The following is a 19,524-nucleotide window of genomic DNA, read 5'->3' as shown; positions in this document are numbered from 1 at the left end:
AAAAAGGTTTAAAACCCTCCACGAAAGTTCAAACTTTTAGTGATGTCCCTCCCATGGGTGGGCTTATATCAAGGGAGCTTATTACTGGTTAGGGGTCAGGGCTATTAACCAGGAATTTATGTTAATCATAACCTACCCACATCCTACCAACACCCTGCTGACAACCTACCAACACCCTACTGACCACCTACCAACACCCTACTGACCACCTACAAACACCCTACTATCACCAATCTATACCCTACTGACAACCTACCAACACCCTACTGACCACCTACCAACACCCTACTGACCACCTACCAACACCCTACTGATACACTACCAACACCCTACTGACTGGCAACCAACACCCTACTGACCACCTACTAACACCCTACTATCACCAATCTATACCCTACTGACCACCTACTAACACCCTACTGACTGGCAACCAACACCCTACTGACCGGCAACCAACACCCTACTGACCAGCAACCAACACCCTACTGACCCCCTACCAACACCCTACTGACTGGCAACCAACACCCTACTGACCACCTACCAACACCCTACTGACTGGCAATCAACACCCTACTGACCACCTACCAACACCCTACTGACAACCTACCAACACCCTACTGACCACCTACCAACACCCTACCAACACCCTCCTATCACCAATTTATACCCTACTGACCACCTACCAACACCCTACTGACCACCTACCAACACCCTACTGACCACCTAACAACACCTTACTGACTGGCAACCAACATCCTTCTGATACCCTATCGACCCATACTGATACCCTACCAACACCCTACTGATATCCTACCAACACCCTACTGACCACCTACCAACACCCTACTGACAACCTACCAACACCCTACTGACCACCCACCAACACCCTACTGACCACCTACCAACACCCTACTGACCACCAACCAACACCCTACTGACAACCCACCAATACCCTACAGACAACCCACCAACACCCTACTGACAACCTACCAACACCCTACTGACCACCCACCAACACCCTACTGACCACCTACCATCACCCTACTTACAACCTACCAACACCCTACTGGCCACCCACCAACACCCTACTGACCACCCACCAACACCCTACTGACCACCTACCAACACCCTACTGACCACCCACCAACACCCTACTGATCACCCACCAACACCCTACTGACCACCTACCAACACCCTACTGACCACCTACCAACACCCTACTGACAACCTACCACCACCTTACTGACAATCTACCAACACCCTACTGACCACCTACAAACACCCTACTGACCACCTAACTGACCACCTACCAACACCCTATTGACCACCCACCCACACCCTACTAACCACCCAATAAAACCCTACTGATATTGGTTTTATCTTAAAAGGATGGAAATAACTACATTAGTCAACTCAGATACATACTTCTTACAAACAGTGACTTACATCTTTAGGGTAAGGTGTGACACCAATGCTTGGTGGTGCATCCTTGTGTCTCTTTGGGAGTCTTTGGAATAGTTCCTCAGTGATAAATGGCATGAAAGGACTCAAAAGAATAAGACCATTCTCCAAGCATGTGAAACTTAACAAAAGTCAAGGTCAATATAGCTGGTTTCATGTAGCCTGAGAAAACAGATGTGCTTACACCTGTTCCCCTGCAAAAGTAACGTCTGAACAATGAGACAGAAAATTTTAAGGTAAGCCAAGGTAACCCTAACCACAATGAATAGATTATTTGCACACATGTGGATTTCAAAGAAGGTGGTCGTAGAGCATAACTTATCTGTAGATTCATTGCAAGAAGTTGTTATAAACCTTTGTATTTAAAAAAATTTGAATTTACATACGATTAAAGATCTCATGAGTAAAAGCTCTCACTGACTTGACAGGGCTGTAGCCACCAGTACGGTTGGTCCAGTTTCAACCTGACCAACTTTCGGGAAAAAAATATAAGAAAAACTGAAAACCCTCGAAAACTGGACCAATCAGAAATTTGTGGCTACGGCTGGCCCTGCTTGATGACAAAGGCGAGAGAAAATCCAAGAACTTATCCATAAACCATTACATCTTCTGTACAGACTGAGTTGCTTAGCCTGAGAAAGGCTACAGAAAGTTCAAAGATGCAAACAAAAATCAAGAATCTTGGCCAAGTTCATTTTTGATACTTTCAAAGTCTTCTGAAAGACCTTTTCTTACCTAAACCAGAAAAGAAACATTTGGCATAGTAAAAGCATCATGTAATGGAGATTGAGTTTAAACTGACTTCAGGTAATCAGTTCTCTATCTCCCAAATCCAATCAGTATATGATACTACTGTTATAAAGCAATTTCATTTTGAGGACATTCATGGGCAAAAAGATCCCATAGTCAGATTTTTTAAAACTTTGAAGGATGACAGTACATCATACTAGAAGTAAAATAAGCAAATAAAAAACGGGGTCCCCGACTTCCTTTAGCCCTCAGAATGCACTTAAATTTACCCTCTTTATGGTAAAAACTCATGTACAATGTAAACATTAAAAGCTGTCAAAAATAAGTCATATTTTACTGAAAAAAAACTAATCCTTCCTGTTATCACAGAACTCTAGAACATAATCAATGATAAGTTTGTTTTTAAAATTTGTGCTAAAAATGTTGAAAATGTTAAAAATATAAAAGGTTATTTGGTTACAAGTATTTTATTAAGTACTTTTGAAAAATCAAATAAATGAGGGGGTGCCTGACTTGGTTTTAGAGCTATAAGAGATTAATGAAGTTTTTATTATATTTTGATCATCAAAACATCGGAATGATGTCATCACCACGCTCACTAAAGTCATGCGTAGAAAGGATGCCTACAAACAATGCCAATGAACGTTCTCAAACACAAAACACAGAGAATATTGTCATCTGAATAGTGATATCAATACTGCAACAAGCAGTATTCAAGTGCTAATTTATTCATTATTTCAACCAATCACGAATGCTACCTGGATCTGGGTAGCGCTTGTCATCAGTATGGGACTTTCCCTCTTATTACTTAGACGTTACTTTTGCAGGGGGACGGGGGAGCGAAAGTATGTCTGTCTTCTCAAGCATGAATAGGCAGTGTAGTAAAAGAAAGAATTAGCCGCATAGCAAGGATACAGAGTGTTGCAAGCAGTATGGACTGTCTTTGCATTGCCTTCTTGAAACACTGGCTTCAGAGATTCCTGGCAATTAAATAAATAAAAACACAATAATGAATTCTTTCTATTTAGGTGTCTAGTTATTCTAGTACTTTCGCACTAATAATTGGGGACACTTTTTCACTTGCCCACACTACCACTACATTATAGTGCTTGGGAATGAGGTTATTCCAGGTGAAAGACCCTTGGAATTAAATTCGGAAAAATTAATTTCTGACCTCGCTGGGAATCGAACCCATGACCTTCAGAATTGTACTACCGATGCTGCGGTAGTACAATTCCGAAGGTCGTGGGTTCGATTCCCAGCGAGATCGGAGCTTGTTTTCTCAATCTATTTTCAATAAATACATGATAATCCAATTGTTGTTTCAGAATATAGCTTATACTCATAAAATTCACACATTTCTCCATAGAGAGAAAAATAAACACGAAGTCACAAACCCAACTTACAAACTACTTTTCACTGGCAATATTCTACAATATAACAGTGGCCACATGCAGTCATAGCCCTTACCAAAATAAAGCATGCTTTAAGTATAGACTGCCTAGTTTTTTAAGTTGGGAGCAAACCAGGGAACAGAGAAAAACCATCATAGCATGGAAGAGAACAATACATCGAAAAAACTCAATTCATATGTGTTGTCCTCAGGGCTCAAAAAAGTGACCCCAACCTTTGGAACCACCGATGTGAGAGGCAAGGCATTAGCAGTGTACACCACATCACCCATGCTACTCCAATAAAAGTCATGCATAATTAGTTAAATAACATCACTTTAATACACCACTTTGCTAATACTCAGGTCATGCTACATGTAGATGATGGGATGGCCATTCACGGGGCAAACAAAACACAAGGGAAGAAGAAAACTACAGTGTTTTTGTTAATAAAATGTTGACTTCTTCGCAACTTATTGAGTATTTCTTTTACATCTTATACAACCGACTTAAGTATATAGCAACAATAAAATTTAAAATTGATTATTAAACCTAAGTTTTCCGTCTTCAAACGACCCATGACCAAGAGAATGATTGATGCTTAACTCTCTCATTTTAAGCTTATGGGCAAAAATAAATATGAGAGAAATGTTTAAAAGTTGATTTTATTTTTAAGCCTTCAACATTTTGTAAAATAATGATGTCTGAAATTGATCAAGGCACAAAAGAACGAAAACTGGATTGAAAAACTGCCTAAACCCTAATTATGCATGACTTTTATAATGGGCTAGCATGGGTGGTGTGGTGTATGCTGGTAATGCCTATGCCTCACTTTCTTCTTCTCTTGTGTTTTGTTTGCCAATCTCATCATTTAGCATGACCTGAGTATTAGCAAAGTGGTGTATTCAGTTTGCTAAGCACAAGAAAGCACTTACCAAGTAAATATCACATAACTCGTAAAGCCAGAAGTTGTAGATGGCAGAAGTAACCGTTGGAAAGTCGTAGTTGGAAAACCCTTCATTACAAGACTTTTCTGCAGATGACAAGCGACTGAGAATCCATCGATCCATTAAGCTCTCATTCCCTTGTAACTTGAAATGAAAATTTCAAAAATGAAATTGGTTGTGAAATCTTGAGAAAGCAAGAATTCAGTATCTCCTCATGACTATTAATATGACTTGTTGAGTGCTACCATTTAGACTCTGATTTAAACTCATTCTCTCTCTCTCTCTCTCTCTCGGCCAAACAAGGGGCCAGAACCCTCACAGGTAGCCCAATAATTAAATATAGTTATTGGTCTGAATTTGACATGACAATTGTACGAGCACAGCAAATCGTTATTTTACATCTTTTGACTGGGCGTGACTGATACAACATTTGTATTTGTGATAAATATGCTGACAAACATTTCAACAGGATACTTTTTTCTATCAAAAGGAAATTGATGTATCACTGTTTTCGATGTTATTTTTAAGGTGGTCCACGAAGATATGGTCCATGAAAGGTGGACAGGACCATGGACTGGTCCACGAAGGTGGTACATGGACCAGGGTTCCATACTTTGTATTCTCCTGAGGATTTTTGAACTTCGTGCAGGCTTACACAACACATGGAGCACAATATGTATGAAAATCTCCTTGAGATTATCTGTATGTAAAAATAAGTGGTTTGTACCTCTAACTTTTCACTTGGTTGAAACTCATTCCCAAGACTAGACAAGGCAAATTTGGTAGCATTCCAAAGCTTGTTACAAAAATGTCTGTAACCCTGCACACGTAGCACATCCAAATTGATATCTCTTCCTGGAAATAAAATCAATCAATTAAAACATCTAGTTTTTTATTATATAATTTTGAATACAAATGCTTAAAAGCATCTGGAATGACAAATTTTTTCCTGATTTTAGGATGGGAATAATATATTTTTGCTAATTTTTGTAGGTGTCTGTGACGTCATACACTCAACACTAAACATTGCTCCATGCATTTCTTTGTATTTTGTAACCAAAATATCTTCCAGTTTTATACTCAGTATTGAATAAAAGATGCCATAAAAAGATTCTAACCACAAGTGATGTATGTTAATTCCCTAAGCAGATCTTTGGGCTTAATAGAATTAAAGTAAAGCATGGAGTTATTTCAATAGAATTCAATACTTTCTTGTTATTAGACAAATAGAGTGTAGTCAACATTATTCACAATATCATTAAACAATATAACAAACCTTGAGAAGTATAGGCACATAGAGCAAACCTGAGAGCATCTGTACCACACTCTGGTATACCATCAGGGTAATCCTCTTTCTAAAGTAAGAATTCATCATAGATTTTGAATGGTAATGGGACATTACAGCATTGCTACTAAAATGGAAATAGAGAATGCGTGGAAAGCTTGAAATAAGGACTTTCAACTAGTTCTACTAACCTGGCCTTTCTTCGCACGTTCAATTTCCCTTGGATCTAAGTTACTGTTTTCCAGCAACTTATGTAGATTCTTTTCAAATCAAATAAGAAAAGAGCAAAGTTAAATTTCATTCTACAGTATAACAGAACTACTTGAGATATTATGTACTTATTGACTGAGTGGGAGGGCCGTACGGGAAAATATTTGGCTCGAGGTGATGCCGTGCGGACCAAGCGCAGCAAGGTCCATACAAATGACCGAGAGCCAAATATTTTCCCGTACGGCCTGACCCAACTCAGTCAATAAGCATTTTATCATATGACCCTCACGAAAAGAAAAATAATAAAGTAAAAGAAAGAAAGAAAGAAATAGTAAATATAAGCTAAAAAAGAGAAAGTGCACGGATTCGAGCAGGGACGTAAGGATTCGTACAGCCCTGCTCGCTCTAAGCCGTACAGCCCTGCTCACGCCATTTTCCCAAAGGCTTTTCTAAGAGCGCTCGCAGAGGCAGATATGGGTCATATGATAAAATACTGTATGACTTTGACTCTGGCTGTGTTGATAATGTATGGCAGAGAGGGGCAGTTGAAATTGAGGGGGAATCGGGAAAATTTTGGTAGGAAAAAGGGGGATGGGAAAATTTTTATCACAAAAATGGGGGGAATGCACAATTGTTGGAAGAAGCTATAAGCCTTGCTTAGGGGGCATCATATTTTTTTTTGCATGACTTTAAGGGGAGGGGGGTGTTAAGAATCATTCTGGACATTTCAAATTTTCACCGCCCCCCCCCCCCCCCCCCCCCCCCCCCCCCCATGCCCTGCCATACATTATGAATGCAGCCTTATGAAGTATGAACTGAAAGGAAAGAAAGGGACTGTCTTTATCTTCATTAAGGTATTCATTAAGGTTGTCCAGCAACTTAAAGATAAGTGGAATTATAAACTAGTGAGCTTGAAGAGAATGAAATGAAAAATTAAATGTAAGATTACGGATAACACATGTAGAATGGATGATTTAAAATATTTCACTGCATGGTTCAAAATATTTCAATGGATGGTTTAAAATATTTCACTGGATGGTTCAAAATATTTCACTGGATGGTTTAAAATATTTCACTGGATGGTTTAAAATATTTCACTGGATGGTTCAAAATATTTCACTGGATGGTTCAAAATGTTTCACTGGATGGTTCAAAACATTTCACTGGATGGTTCAAAATATTTCACTGGATGGATTAAAACATTTCACTGGACGGTTTAAAATATTTCACTGGATGGTTCAAAATATTTCACTGGATGGTTCAAAATATTTCACTGGATGGTTCAAAATATTTCACTGGATGGATTAAAATATTTCACTGGATGGATTAAAATATTTCACTGGGTGGTTCAAAATATTTCACTGGATGGTTCAAAATATTTCACTGGATGGTTCAAAATATTTCACTGGGTGGTTCAAAATATTTCACTGGATGGTTCAAAATATTGCACTGGATGGTTCAAAATATTTCACTGGATGGTTCAAAACATTTCACTGGATGGTTCAAAACATTTCACTGGATGGTTCAAAACATTTCACTGGATGGATTAAAAGATTTCACTGGATGGATTAAAAGATTTCACTGGGTGGTTCAAAAGATTTCACTGGGTGGTTCAAAAGATTTCACTGGGTGGTTCAAAAGATTTCACTGGGTGGTTCAAAAGATTTCACTGGGTGGTTCAAAAGATTTCACTGGGTGGTTCAAAAGATTTCACTGGATGATTCAAAAGATTTCACTGGATGGTTCAAAAGATTTCACTGGATGGTTCAAAAGATTTCACTGGATGGTTCAAAATATTTCACTGGATGGTTCAAAATATTTCACTGGATGGTTCAAAATATTTCACTGGATGGTTCAAAATATTTCACTGGATGGTTCAAAATATTTCACTGGATGGTTCAAAACATTTCACTGGATGGTTCAAAACATTTCACTGGATGGTTCAAAATATTTCACTGGATGGTTCAAAATATTTCACTGGATGATTCAAAATATTTCACTGGTCCATTGTTAAATAAGAGTACCTCAAGAGTAATTCCCTTGATGACATCTACAGGATCAATGACATTCCCAAGAGATTTACTCATCTTCCTTCCATGTGCATCCCTGACCATGGCATGTAGGTAGACCTCTTTAAAAGGGAGTTTGCCAGTCAGTTTTAGACCCATCTTAACCATACGAGCCACCCAGAAAAACAGAATATCATGGCCAGTCTCTAAAAGTGTTCCTGGATAAAATGCCTGTAGATCTTTTGTCTGACAAGAGATAAATAAGTAAGTGAATACAGCCTAACACTGCTGAAGAGTAAAAAACAATTTCAGGCTTAGAACAGGATTTGTACCCATGGCCTTTGCCATATCGGAACAATGCTCTAATCACCTGAGCTGTGTAAGCCACAGGGGTAGACTAAAGGAGAGGTCAATCAATCAATCAGTCAATAACTTTATTAAATAAATGTGTCAAATTCTAGAGTTCCACAGGTGGCAACACTAACAGGGGACACCATACACCATTATCATACTGTTTTTTTATATTCTGGGTAAGATGATTAACGGCTTGGCCCAAACCAGACAATAATAATATTATAGATTAAAGTCATACAGCAGCAGAAATAGATGAACGAGTAGGGGAATACCACTTCAGCAGTGTCAGGCAATACATTCACTCATTTATTATCTATTTCTGCTGGTGATACGACATTATCTATCATATGTTATCTCAGAAGAGATTTCAAAACAAAAAGTAGTGAATGAATTGTGTAAAAAATATAATGAAATAATCATTCTCTATTACCTTGTCTGGCCACCCAAATATGGAGAATGGAAACAAAGCAGATGAAAACCAAGTGTCCAGCACATCTTCATCTTAAATTAACAATTCAAAATTATAAGTCTTATATAATTTAACATATGATTTATTGAAGTCTGACAACACGTCTGATAATATTCTCGGTATAGATTCTACATAAGCTAAGCTGTTCAATGACCAAAAAATGTCATAGTTTGAGTGATGCATCTTGAAGTCATAAAGGTTTATCCTCGTCATATGCTAATAACTGTGTTGTCAGCAGGGGAGTCATCATTGAATATACATTATCAAACTCATTAATAATTCATGAATAAAACACAACAGAAATCATGACCGCGAAGAGTGTTGTAAATCTGATACAAAATTGTGTTCATTTGCATAAATTTTAAGTTGGATTTTCTTGGCCAGATTCTCTTTAATTTTGAAAATTTTAGTGAAACACAAAGGAACTAACCTAGACGTTTGATAAGTAATATACATGCACAGTATGAGTGTCCGTGTTTTACCTGATATAAAAACTCGAGGCATGTATATCTGATACAACACGGCCACTCATACTGTATATATTACAAACGTAACAGGTACAGAAAAAATAAATTTGGAAAGCACTGTTTCACCAATGGCTCTCATAAATAATATTGCTAATTAGTTTTCACATAATAGCCAGTGTTTCAAATTACAAGGAACAACAAATAAACATATATTCCTCCAGCCTCTGCTGTCACAGTCATTAGCATACAACAAGAATAAACCTTGATAACTTCAAGACGCATCCCTCAAACTATTCAACAATTTTGGTTAATGAACATTGAACAACTCACCTTATGTAAAATGTGTAGTTCCAAAAATTATCCATACCCCCCTCACGGAAGAATTTTTTTAAGCCACCCCCCTACCCCCCAGAAATTCTAATTTTCTTCCATACAAACTCTGTAATTTTTGTTCTTTCTCTGACCCCCTACTTTTCGGAAATTCCAAATTCCTCTGTGGGGTGGGTATGGATAATTTCTGGAACTACACAATATACTGAGAATATCATCTGATGTATCAAGCAGTTTAAAAAATAAGGAGTACACATTAACTAAAAATCTTTATTGGTTGTATTCAAAAATCAAAGCAGCTCTGAAAAAAATCAGTACTGCTTTAATATGCAAGTATAATGGAATGCAAGTGATATTGGTAACAAAAAACACATGACTATTTAGCAGGACTGTAGTTTGTTAATCACAAGATTCAAGTAAGAGTTTGCTGACATAAGACATTCATAAATGAATTTAACATGTAATTTATGTTACAAACTTATTCAGAATAAAATGTTAGAAGTCTAACCTTGCCTAAGCTGGATTTGGTCCTCTGCAACACCAAATCGTTCTGCAGCTTTTTTCCTTGCTTCTTCCTCTGTTCTTCCACTGAGATAAAACACAGATAACTGAATACTTTTGTCCTGAACTGGATAGACTATGAAGGCAATGAGCTATATTGTTACCCACTATCTTGCTTCTCATTGGCTGAGAGCCCTCAGTCAAACTATATTGTGTGAACTTGACATGTTACATGTATTATCTGTGGGTTTTTCTGCACATTATACATTTTATCATGTCAAGTTCATGTTTGCTTTTTTTCAAATAAGCAGAATTAAATCTTAATTCTTAATTCACAAAATGTATTCAAAAAAATTTGAATCCAGTTTTTGCAAGATATCGTTAATTATCAGCCTACAGCTTCTGCAGATAACATGACATTGATCTTGATAATGGACTCTGCTCAAAAGTATCTTAGATGCGAGGCTAACGTTTAAATACAAAAGAAATTCTACGAATTCCATGAAAAAAGCGTGTTTTTTTTGTATTTCCATGTTTGCCTAAAATCCATGACAGTTTGAGAAAGTTCCATTGGTGATAAGTGTCATGTGAAAACTGAATTTTAAATAATTGTTTACTATATCCTGTCTAGTTAAGGGAAGAACCGGTGGCGTGCGCTGCTAATGCGCCGCCTCTCACCAATGCGGCCCGAGTTCGAGTCCTGGCGATCTCAATGTCATATGTGAGTAGAGTTGTTTGTTGGTTCTCTCCTGTGCTTTGAGGGTTTTTCTGACTCCGGGTTTTCCGGTTTTCCTCCCTCCTCAAAAATCAACTTTTAAATTCTAATTTGATCTTTGGGCTTTCACTTAGTTTGGAGCCTAGCTCTGTTGTGATTGTCCCATGCTGTGATACGACAGCGAAAAGCTCTGTTGATTTTTTATTTAACATTAAAGTTCAGTGCGTTAAGCATGAATTTCAATTGGCTGATTTTTTTCTCACGTAGTGCATGTGCTTGGTCTAGCAGTGCCGTGACTGTGGCATGAGCATGTCTGCACCATGTTTGTATCGTGTTCTGGGTATTTGATTGGATAGAGAGTAAATTCTCACGCGATATGATTGGTCTGGCATATGCCTTGCCGTGTAACGACTGTGTTCGTGCCGTGAGCTTTTCACAGTCATACGAAAACAGCTCTACTATTAGGTGTCTTGCAAAATACATAATCTATTTACCTGACCCAGTATTTACCATCTGTATCCTGTAAAACAAGGAAAAGCATTGGTCAGATATAATATTAGTAGAAGCTAAATGACATATGATAATGGTTACATTAAGCAGATGAAAACTGTACCTCTCCTGCAGGTATGGTAGCATCATTAATTTTGATAAAGTATGCAGGAATACGATGACCCCACCAAAGCTGTCGAGATATGCACCAATCCCTTAAAAAGTCAAGTTTCACAATAGTAAGATTAAGATTTAACAACAATATACCAGTTAGGGTTTCTTCAAGTTTTGAAAATAATATAAGATAATATCAAAGACAAGCCATAGACTACCTGCAGTTTTCCAGCCAGTTGAACCACGTCTTTTCATGTATACTGGGAATAAGCTTCAACTCCCCCTCACGAACAGCCTACAGAAATAAATGTAGGCATTGTACAATAGCAAAAACAAAAAACAAAAAAAACAGCAGAAGTACCTTGCATCTAAAGTATTATTACCTTAACTGCCATCTCAGCCATGTCTGTGCAGTCAACGTACCACTGAGGTTTGATTAAAGGTTCAACTATGTCTTTAGATCGGCTGAATACAACATTGACAATGAAATGTATTAATTCCAGGAAACATTTGTGTCTTTTTTTATAATAATTAATCTTTTCCAATGCAGGACACGTTTTACAAATAGTGTTCTCTAATGAGAAGCCATTTTGATTAGCCTTATTATGGTGGTCCACACTAAAAATACTTATTTCCTTTGCCATTTGTGTTTAATTTCATTGAAGACGTCCATCCTAAAGTTTTACCTCAATTTAACATTTTTTTCTATCATTTTTAGACCTAAAAGGTCATAGCATTTTTTTTTCATATTTTGTTGCATTACGATATGTTTACAGATAGTTGGATTTTGGTGTATACTGTAGTCAGTTGACAGCCTTGATCACACTAGCATCATAATCCTAGTATGTTGCAATAGTAATCTTCCCACCAGCTTCAAGATTTTCAGCATGGCAGATGATGGTAAAGAGCATACGCAGTAATTGGTAATCTTTATGATTACATTTTATTGGCTCAGACTAGTGTCCACTCATCAACCAAACAAAACATTCCCATCCTAGCTTACAATGCACCTTACAACAGCGCTTAAGACTATGATTTATCATTCACACTGGGTTTTAATGCTGCTTAGGATGTGAATGTGATTACCATAATGGTTATGATACTAGTGAAAAATATGTGTTAGGGCTTGAGAATTCAACTCTTACACTTGAGATTTGTATACAGACACATACAGAAAACCATGAGGGGTTAAACCCTATATTATTTATATTAACATCTACAGTATTGTATATAGGTGTACCTGCATGTAGGGACTACCATGGGGTATATTAACATCTACAGTATTGTATACAGGTGTACCTGCATGTAGGTACTACCATGGGGTATATTAACATCTACAGTATTGTATATAGGTGTACCAGCATGTAGGGACTACCATGGGGTATATTAACATCTACAGTATTGTGTATAGGTGTACCAGTATGTAGGGACTACCATGGGGTATATTAACATCTACAGTATTGTATATAGGTGTACCAGCATGTAGGGACTACCATGGGGTATATTAACATCTACAGTATTGTATATAGGTGTACCTGCATGTAGGGACTACCATGGGGTATATTAACATCTACAGTATTGTATGTGTACCTGCATGTAGGGACTACCATGGGGTATATTAACATCTACAGTATTGTATACAGGTGTACCTGCATGTAGGGACTACCATGGGGTATATTAACATCTACAGTTTTGTATACAGGTGTACCTGCATGTAGGGACTACCATGGGGTATATTAACATCTACAGTATTGTATACAGGTGTACCTGCATGTAGGGACTACCATGGGGTATATTAACATCTACAGTATTGTATATAGGTGTACCTGCATGTAGGGACTACCATGGGGTATATTAACATCTACAGTATTGTATACAGGTGTACCTGCATGTAGGGACTACCATGGGGTTTTCTTCTGTTTTGATGTACAGCCCTTTCTCTTGTAGTGCATGTTGAATATCTTTCCTTGCACTAAACCGCTTCAATCCCTGCAATTTATAGTAGAAGCAAAATCAGCAACTTTTCACTCACAACAAAATATAAAGAAAATGACAGATTAATTTTATACAGATTAAAGAGCAGATCAAGGAAAAAATTACATTTTCAAAATCATTCGTTTGTGAACAGTGTAGTAGTATGGTTGCAGTGTTTTTGTATGTGGTCTTCATTTTCACAGACATAAAGATTTGAAATATCTTCAATGATATGCAAATGAGATAACATAAGTTCAAGAGTGTGTTACATTTTGCAGTGTAATTATAACGATAGTCATCTATGGAGTGCTGGAGGGCATCATGAAGCCCTAGAACAGCTTAAATCTGACTGCAGCATTATCTTGAAGAATAAGCAAAGGGGTTTTAGTGTCAAAAGTTAATTTTATTGTTTATTATATGACCGTGAATCTTAGAGCCTGGACACTAGCAAATTGAGCAATCTGATTGGATAGATCGCATCGCAGACTGGTCTAGATTCTCCGGTATTAACCGGTCCGATCGCATATTAATCTTATGGCGAAAACATTTTGTCCTTTTCAATGAAAAGTGGTCATATAATAAAACTCTTATCAACTGAGCTTGGTTGGTCTGTACGGGATAATCTTGACCTCGGTCTGTACATTCCAACCTCGGTCAAGATTATCCCATACAGACCTCCCGCTCGGTTAATAAGATCTAAGTATCCATATTAATATAATGTAAGAATGTAAGCAAAAATCACACTAAATAACTACGAACTCTACGAAGCTTTAAAGACGATCTATAAGCTAGTAAGCTTGGACCAGCTTGCAGCTAGCACTACTTCAAGTTATGGGACATATGGGATAGTATGACAGTTGACAATCACAACACAAACCAGACCATTGGCACTAAGGATGGCTAAAATATCTTTTGTTTGCCTTTTATATCGTGTTAACATATGATCTTGAGTTATTTCTTTTTATTCGATGAATGGGCTGGTGTAGTGGCATGGACACGGATCTGTTGGAAGTTTGATCACTACGCTTGGTGATGTGGAACACAAACCGTGTCTCAAAAACAATCCCTTTCAAGATGAATTTCAGAGCTCATAATAAAATGATATTCTAGAGCTACAAAATGGAAAAATCAGATTCAAATCAATCAACTTTATCCGTAATCTAAATACAAATGTGATGAGTTGACTTGACATGTGCCGCTACAGCAAGGTGTCACTTTCAATTTCTCTGTCTAATTTACTTCCGAGGTTGAGTTTATCATCTGTAAACAGATGCCTTAAAGAAATCTTTATTTCTTTGTGAAATGATGCTCTAGAACTCCAAATGCAACAAAATGATGTTCTTTAAATATGCCGATAAAGGCATTCCGAACGTTGATTCGGGCCGAGAGTGCTTTGTAACAACAATGGCAACCTTGATCACATGAAATAAAAGTTTTAATCAATGAACATTTCTTAGAATTATGGTTGAATTCCAAAGGCCTAGGGCAAAAGTCGAACTTTCCATGCACCGAACTTAATTACATCAAAGAATGCCGCCTCATTATCACCTGATATCCATTGTTTTTAATGAGTTCGGTGCATGGAAAGTTCGACGTTTGCCCTAGGCCTAATGCATCTGAATGATGTTCCTCAACTTCTAATACATCTATTAATATCGTGTTCTAGAACCAATTATCTATGACAAAATTCAAGAAGTACATCACTTAACTATAGAGAAGTGGTGTTTGCCAGCTTGTAGATATCGTTTTTAACACTGTAATGATCGTGAAACTCCAAAAGTGATCGATTTACACGGGTCCGTAGCACCATAATTATCGTTAATCTTCTTATTAAATGAGTGTTAATAGAGACTAGGGGCGTCATAGTTTATACTGGTGGCATCATGACAAGGGGGCATCATGACAAGGGGGCATCATGACAAGGCAGCGTCATGGATGGGGGCATCATGACAAGGGGGCGTCATGACCGTAAACCAAAGAATTTCTTAATAAAGAACCAATATCGATAACTAAATCTTACCACAAATTTCTTGTATTCTGGGAGAAAGTCAGTGATATCACAAATCAAACCATTATCATCCATCATGTTAATAAATGGCAGGTTATGTCTTTCACCAACAGCATAGTCATTATGATCATGGGCTGGAGTAATCTTTACAGCACCTTAAAGAAACAAAAAGAACCTTAATGGGAGTTTTTACCAGCCTTGGTTTATATACAGAAATGATTAAAATATCTAAGGGGATGTTCTTATGTTTTAAGCTGAACATAAAAACAATTTGTAAAATGGATTGTTTTCTGATACATATAAGGATGTCATCACTCTAATATTACTATTATTATATACAATGTCATATTTTATGCATTTGGTAGGTTCAACAAAAAAAAGCTAAATTACAGGTTGACGGGCAATTCAATCGGGCATGCTTTCTGTACATATCTACATCGAGGGATAGTAACCTCCAGGATTACAAAAGAAGAACTCCCAAATGCATAGAAAACATTGGCTTAGGACAATATTTAAGGCCAAGAACAACAATAGTAAATAATTTTATGAAGATAATAATAATATATATATTTTTTTGTATTCTTTAATCTCTTGTTTTTTTGTTTGTTTTTGTTTTGGAAGTCGCACTGATTGTTAGCTTATATGTTTAGAAAACTTTGTGTTTCTACGACTGTGAAAACAGTAATGAAAACAGTTTACTTTGAATCTGAAATATATTTTTTAACACATGAAATACTTATCAATTATCGTTTTTTGATAATTGAACTAGTTTTCTAGTGCTATAAGGAGTGTTTCGTAACGCCATGTTGGCATGATTATCACACTTTTGATGCACAATTTATCCTTAAAAAAATAATTTTAAAAAATCAAAACTTTTTAAATCACATGGTTACCCCCTTTATCTTTTGCTCATCATGTAATAACTGTACTAAAGTAAATAAATTATATATATCACACAATTTTAAAAATAAATAACGGTTGTATCAATACAGATTAAGAAAAAATTAAGCATCCCTTCAGGATATCTCATTACACTTTTGAAGCCAAAATTTAGTTTAAAAAATATTGTTTGAGATACCCAGATTTACATAATATACATTTTATAATGAGCACAACTGGCTGATTATTATAAGCCAGATTCAGGCAAAATCTAACAAAATTGTTTGAAATATGATTTGAGAAATATTGGTGTTTACACACAAGAACAGCTCCCCAGATGCACTGTTGACTGACTGTTTGCCATTTTTCAGTCAATAACCCACCGTTAGCCACTCTCCCTGTTGTTGTGTGGCCAACAGTTTCTAAACAACAGATATTACCTAATGGCTGACAGTTGGTTGAAAAACAATGAAATGATTGAGAAATGACCACAAAATGATCGAGAAATGGCTATGATCAATGGTCAACAGAGAGCCATCCAACAGTGGACATGTTGTTAACTCACTAGCATTCGACAGTTCACTGTTACATGATCAATAACCCACTGTTGTGAGATCAAGACAAGGGTATGGCCATTAAAGGACTGACAAATGAGGTACAGTCAGTCAACAAGGCTTCTGGGGTGCTGTTCTTGTGTGCTATCAGTATATATTGGTTTACAAGACTAACCTGTTCCAAATTCAGGGTCCACCATATCATCACAGACGATGGGGAGCTTTCGATTACAGAAAGGATGCATTGCAAAACGGCCATGTAGGTGCTATGTCAGGGGGAAACACATTAAATATCAAGCTTTTTTCTATGTTATCTAACATTGTTTTTGAAAAAAGAATTCAGCATATATTTACTTGATATCGTTTGTCTTGAGGATGGACTGCAATGGCTGTATCACCCAACATTGTCTCCAGACGTGTAGTAGCAACAATGACTTTCTCATCTGAAAACCATTAAAATTATTTTAGGACTAATGTTGTTTTATGACATACGAACAATACATGGCCTGAAAGTGTTATGGAATGAAAAGTATTGTGCAGGAAAACTACTTTTAGCAATGAATTTAAACAGAAAAAAATAAAATTAAGTTTACTTTCTTTCCACTCTGAAGTAGGACTCAAGTTAAGTAGGACTCAAGGTATGTAGGACTCAAGGTCTGACACTCTTGAGTGACCTATTGTCATCCCTCCCCTCCCCCTTGATATTTGAGACCTTGCTACAGGCCTAGCTGAAGACTGATAGACTAACATAGTTATGGCTTTTTTAACACAGTGCTTAACTTTTCTTCTTATTTATAACCTATTGATCACATAAACATAATATATAACAGTTAATGTTACCAGTGAAATTAATGGTGTTCACACGATTTAGTTTATGTGCAGACTTTCTTTCATATAAATTTGCTTAACAAATAAGACATTTGAGTACCTAAATCCTGGATGGGATAAGCAAAATGAACAAGAACTCCAAACTCTACTTTATGTTCATAACCAGGCACTTGTAAGTGGGTGCGACCTGTCAGCTCTTTTTTCTCAACCTGGAGAAACAATAACTTTGAACTTAAGAAACAAAACAGTTTTACTGAGAGCTAAAAGTTCCAATAAACAGCTTTACCTCAATGTCAGATATAGCTGAGTTCAAGGTGCAGGACCAGTTAACAAGACGCTTGTTGCGGTAGATCAAACCTTCATCGTGAAGACACACAAATGCCTCTTTTACAGCTTTAGAGAGTTTCTAGAATTTTAGGAGAAATAAAATAGAATACAAATTAATAATGGGACAGGAAGAGATAACTAGCTAAAAACTAGTGTGAGCTGCGTCGGTGTTTCTAACAAAACAGTAATGATAAAAAGGTAAATTATACGCCGTGAAAAGATGACGTTTTGGACGCTAGTCCTTCGTCGGAGTAAAAGAGAAAGAGGTGGTAAAAAGGAGTGTTTATATGATAGAATAAGACAATTAGAACAAGGTAGGCAAGGAAATAAAAACAAAGAATCAAAAGACAAAAGAAAGGGTTAGCTGATAGCAAAGTGTTCATTAATCCTGTTGGGACTAAGAGTGCCCAATGATGGGATAGAATTTTTTAAAAAAAACAGTCAAAACTAGCTAGTATAGTAATGTGAAAATATATGCACTCAAGTGCAGGGTGTATTTTCCTCTAATACAATGAGTGAAAAGTCTCAGTGTTTTCCATTAAAAAAATTCAATACATGTTACTACCATAAGTAAAGAGTATTTTATCAATTAACAAAAACATAAATTAACAAAAAGCACTGCATGAGCAGTTTGATACATAGTTTGATCAGAGCACACAATATATCTAAATCATTAAATTTTATTCTCTACTTTCACATCCCCATAATACTTTGCATCTTTGGGGGGTAACCAGAGGGTAAAAATCCACTTATTTTGCTGAAGGCTGATCAGACAATGTTGACAATACCTTGTTTGGTATCCAAAAATAAAATGAAGAAGTAAAAAACAGAAAAAGATAGAAGCTTGAAGACATTTAAGGTAAATTTTAAACATTTTTTGTAAGTCAATACATTTTCTGTAAGACCAAAACTCTTGATGATCTTTACACGCAAAAATAACTTGGAATAAGCTGATAATCAGTATTGTACAGATAAAAGCAGGTATAGTATAAATTCAATTAAGAAACCTTTCAATTTGGGACAGTTTTTTGATTGGTTATCCCCCAAAAACGAAAGGCATTATGGAGATGTGAAAGTAGAGAATAAGAGAATATTAATTTTGTAGCTGTATTTGAGGTGCTAACTTACTGGATCCATAGTAAAGCATGCTCTTTCCCAATCAACAGCAATTCCCATTGTCCTCTGCTGATGGTAAATGGTATCACCTTTTCTATTGGAAACACAAATAAGATCAATCTCTCCCTACTTTTAGAAGCTCACTTCAAAACATAAAAATACTAATTGCACAAGACGAAAACCCTAAGACAGAGTAAACCTTTAGCAAACGATTTTTCATTCTTCATTTGTTCTTGCACAGTTTCTGTTTTCTGAGTCTCAGGGCACTTTCCATAAAGTCCAATCGACCAGTCCAAGCAGCCAGTTCTCAAATGGTACGTGCCAGTTCTCATTAGTTTTGAGACCT

General features: G+C 36.7%; 1 protein-coding gene across 1 annotated transcript in view; it reads right to left on the bottom strand.

The window, feature by feature from the left end:
* Positions 1-19,524, bottom strand: part of LOC116300703 (valine--tRNA ligase) — a 31,106-nt gene that overhangs the window by 3,983 nt on the left and 7,599 nt on the right. Inside the window, exons 7-26 of the mRNA XM_031709619.2 lie at positions 19,191-19,272; positions 18,022-18,141; positions 17,836-17,944; positions 17,262-17,350; positions 17,083-17,173; positions 15,487-15,629; positions 13,378-13,481; positions 11,876-11,957; positions 11,711-11,787; positions 11,503-11,593; positions 11,384-11,409; positions 10,182-10,261; positions 8,838-8,908; positions 8,069-8,299; positions 6,026-6,094; positions 5,826-5,904; positions 5,277-5,404; positions 4,538-4,693; positions 3,127-3,191; positions 1,447-1,582 (exon numbers count right to left, since the gene is read on the bottom strand). Coding sequence (XP_031565479.2) covers positions 1,447-1,582; positions 3,127-3,191; positions 4,538-4,693; positions 5,277-5,404; positions 5,826-5,904; positions 6,026-6,094; positions 8,069-8,299; positions 8,838-8,908; positions 10,182-10,261; positions 11,384-11,409; positions 11,503-11,593; positions 11,711-11,787; positions 11,876-11,957; positions 13,378-13,481; positions 15,487-15,629; positions 17,083-17,173; positions 17,262-17,350; positions 17,836-17,944; positions 18,022-18,141; positions 19,191-19,272 — 2,029 coding nt within the window. The remainder of the gene's footprint in view (positions 1-1,446; positions 1,583-3,126; positions 3,192-4,537; positions 4,694-5,276; positions 5,405-5,825; positions 5,905-6,025; positions 6,095-8,068; positions 8,300-8,837; positions 8,909-10,181; positions 10,262-11,383; positions 11,410-11,502; positions 11,594-11,710; positions 11,788-11,875; positions 11,958-13,377; positions 13,482-15,486; positions 15,630-17,082; positions 17,174-17,261; positions 17,351-17,835; positions 17,945-18,021; positions 18,142-19,190; positions 19,273-19,524) is intronic.

Source organism: Actinia tenebrosa, unplaced genomic scaffold, assembly GCF_029948245.1.
Source record: "Actinia tenebrosa isolate PJP-AT-01 unplaced genomic scaffold, QUT_ActTen_1.0 PGA_scaffold3__52_contigs__length_22856419, whole genome shotgun sequence".
In the NCBI taxonomy this organism is placed as follows: domain Eukaryota; kingdom Metazoa; phylum Cnidaria; class Anthozoa; order Actiniaria; family Actiniidae; genus Actinia; species Actinia tenebrosa.
The sequence above is the reverse complement of the archived record's forward strand: the minus strand, read 5'-3'. Positions and strand labels throughout refer to the sequence as shown.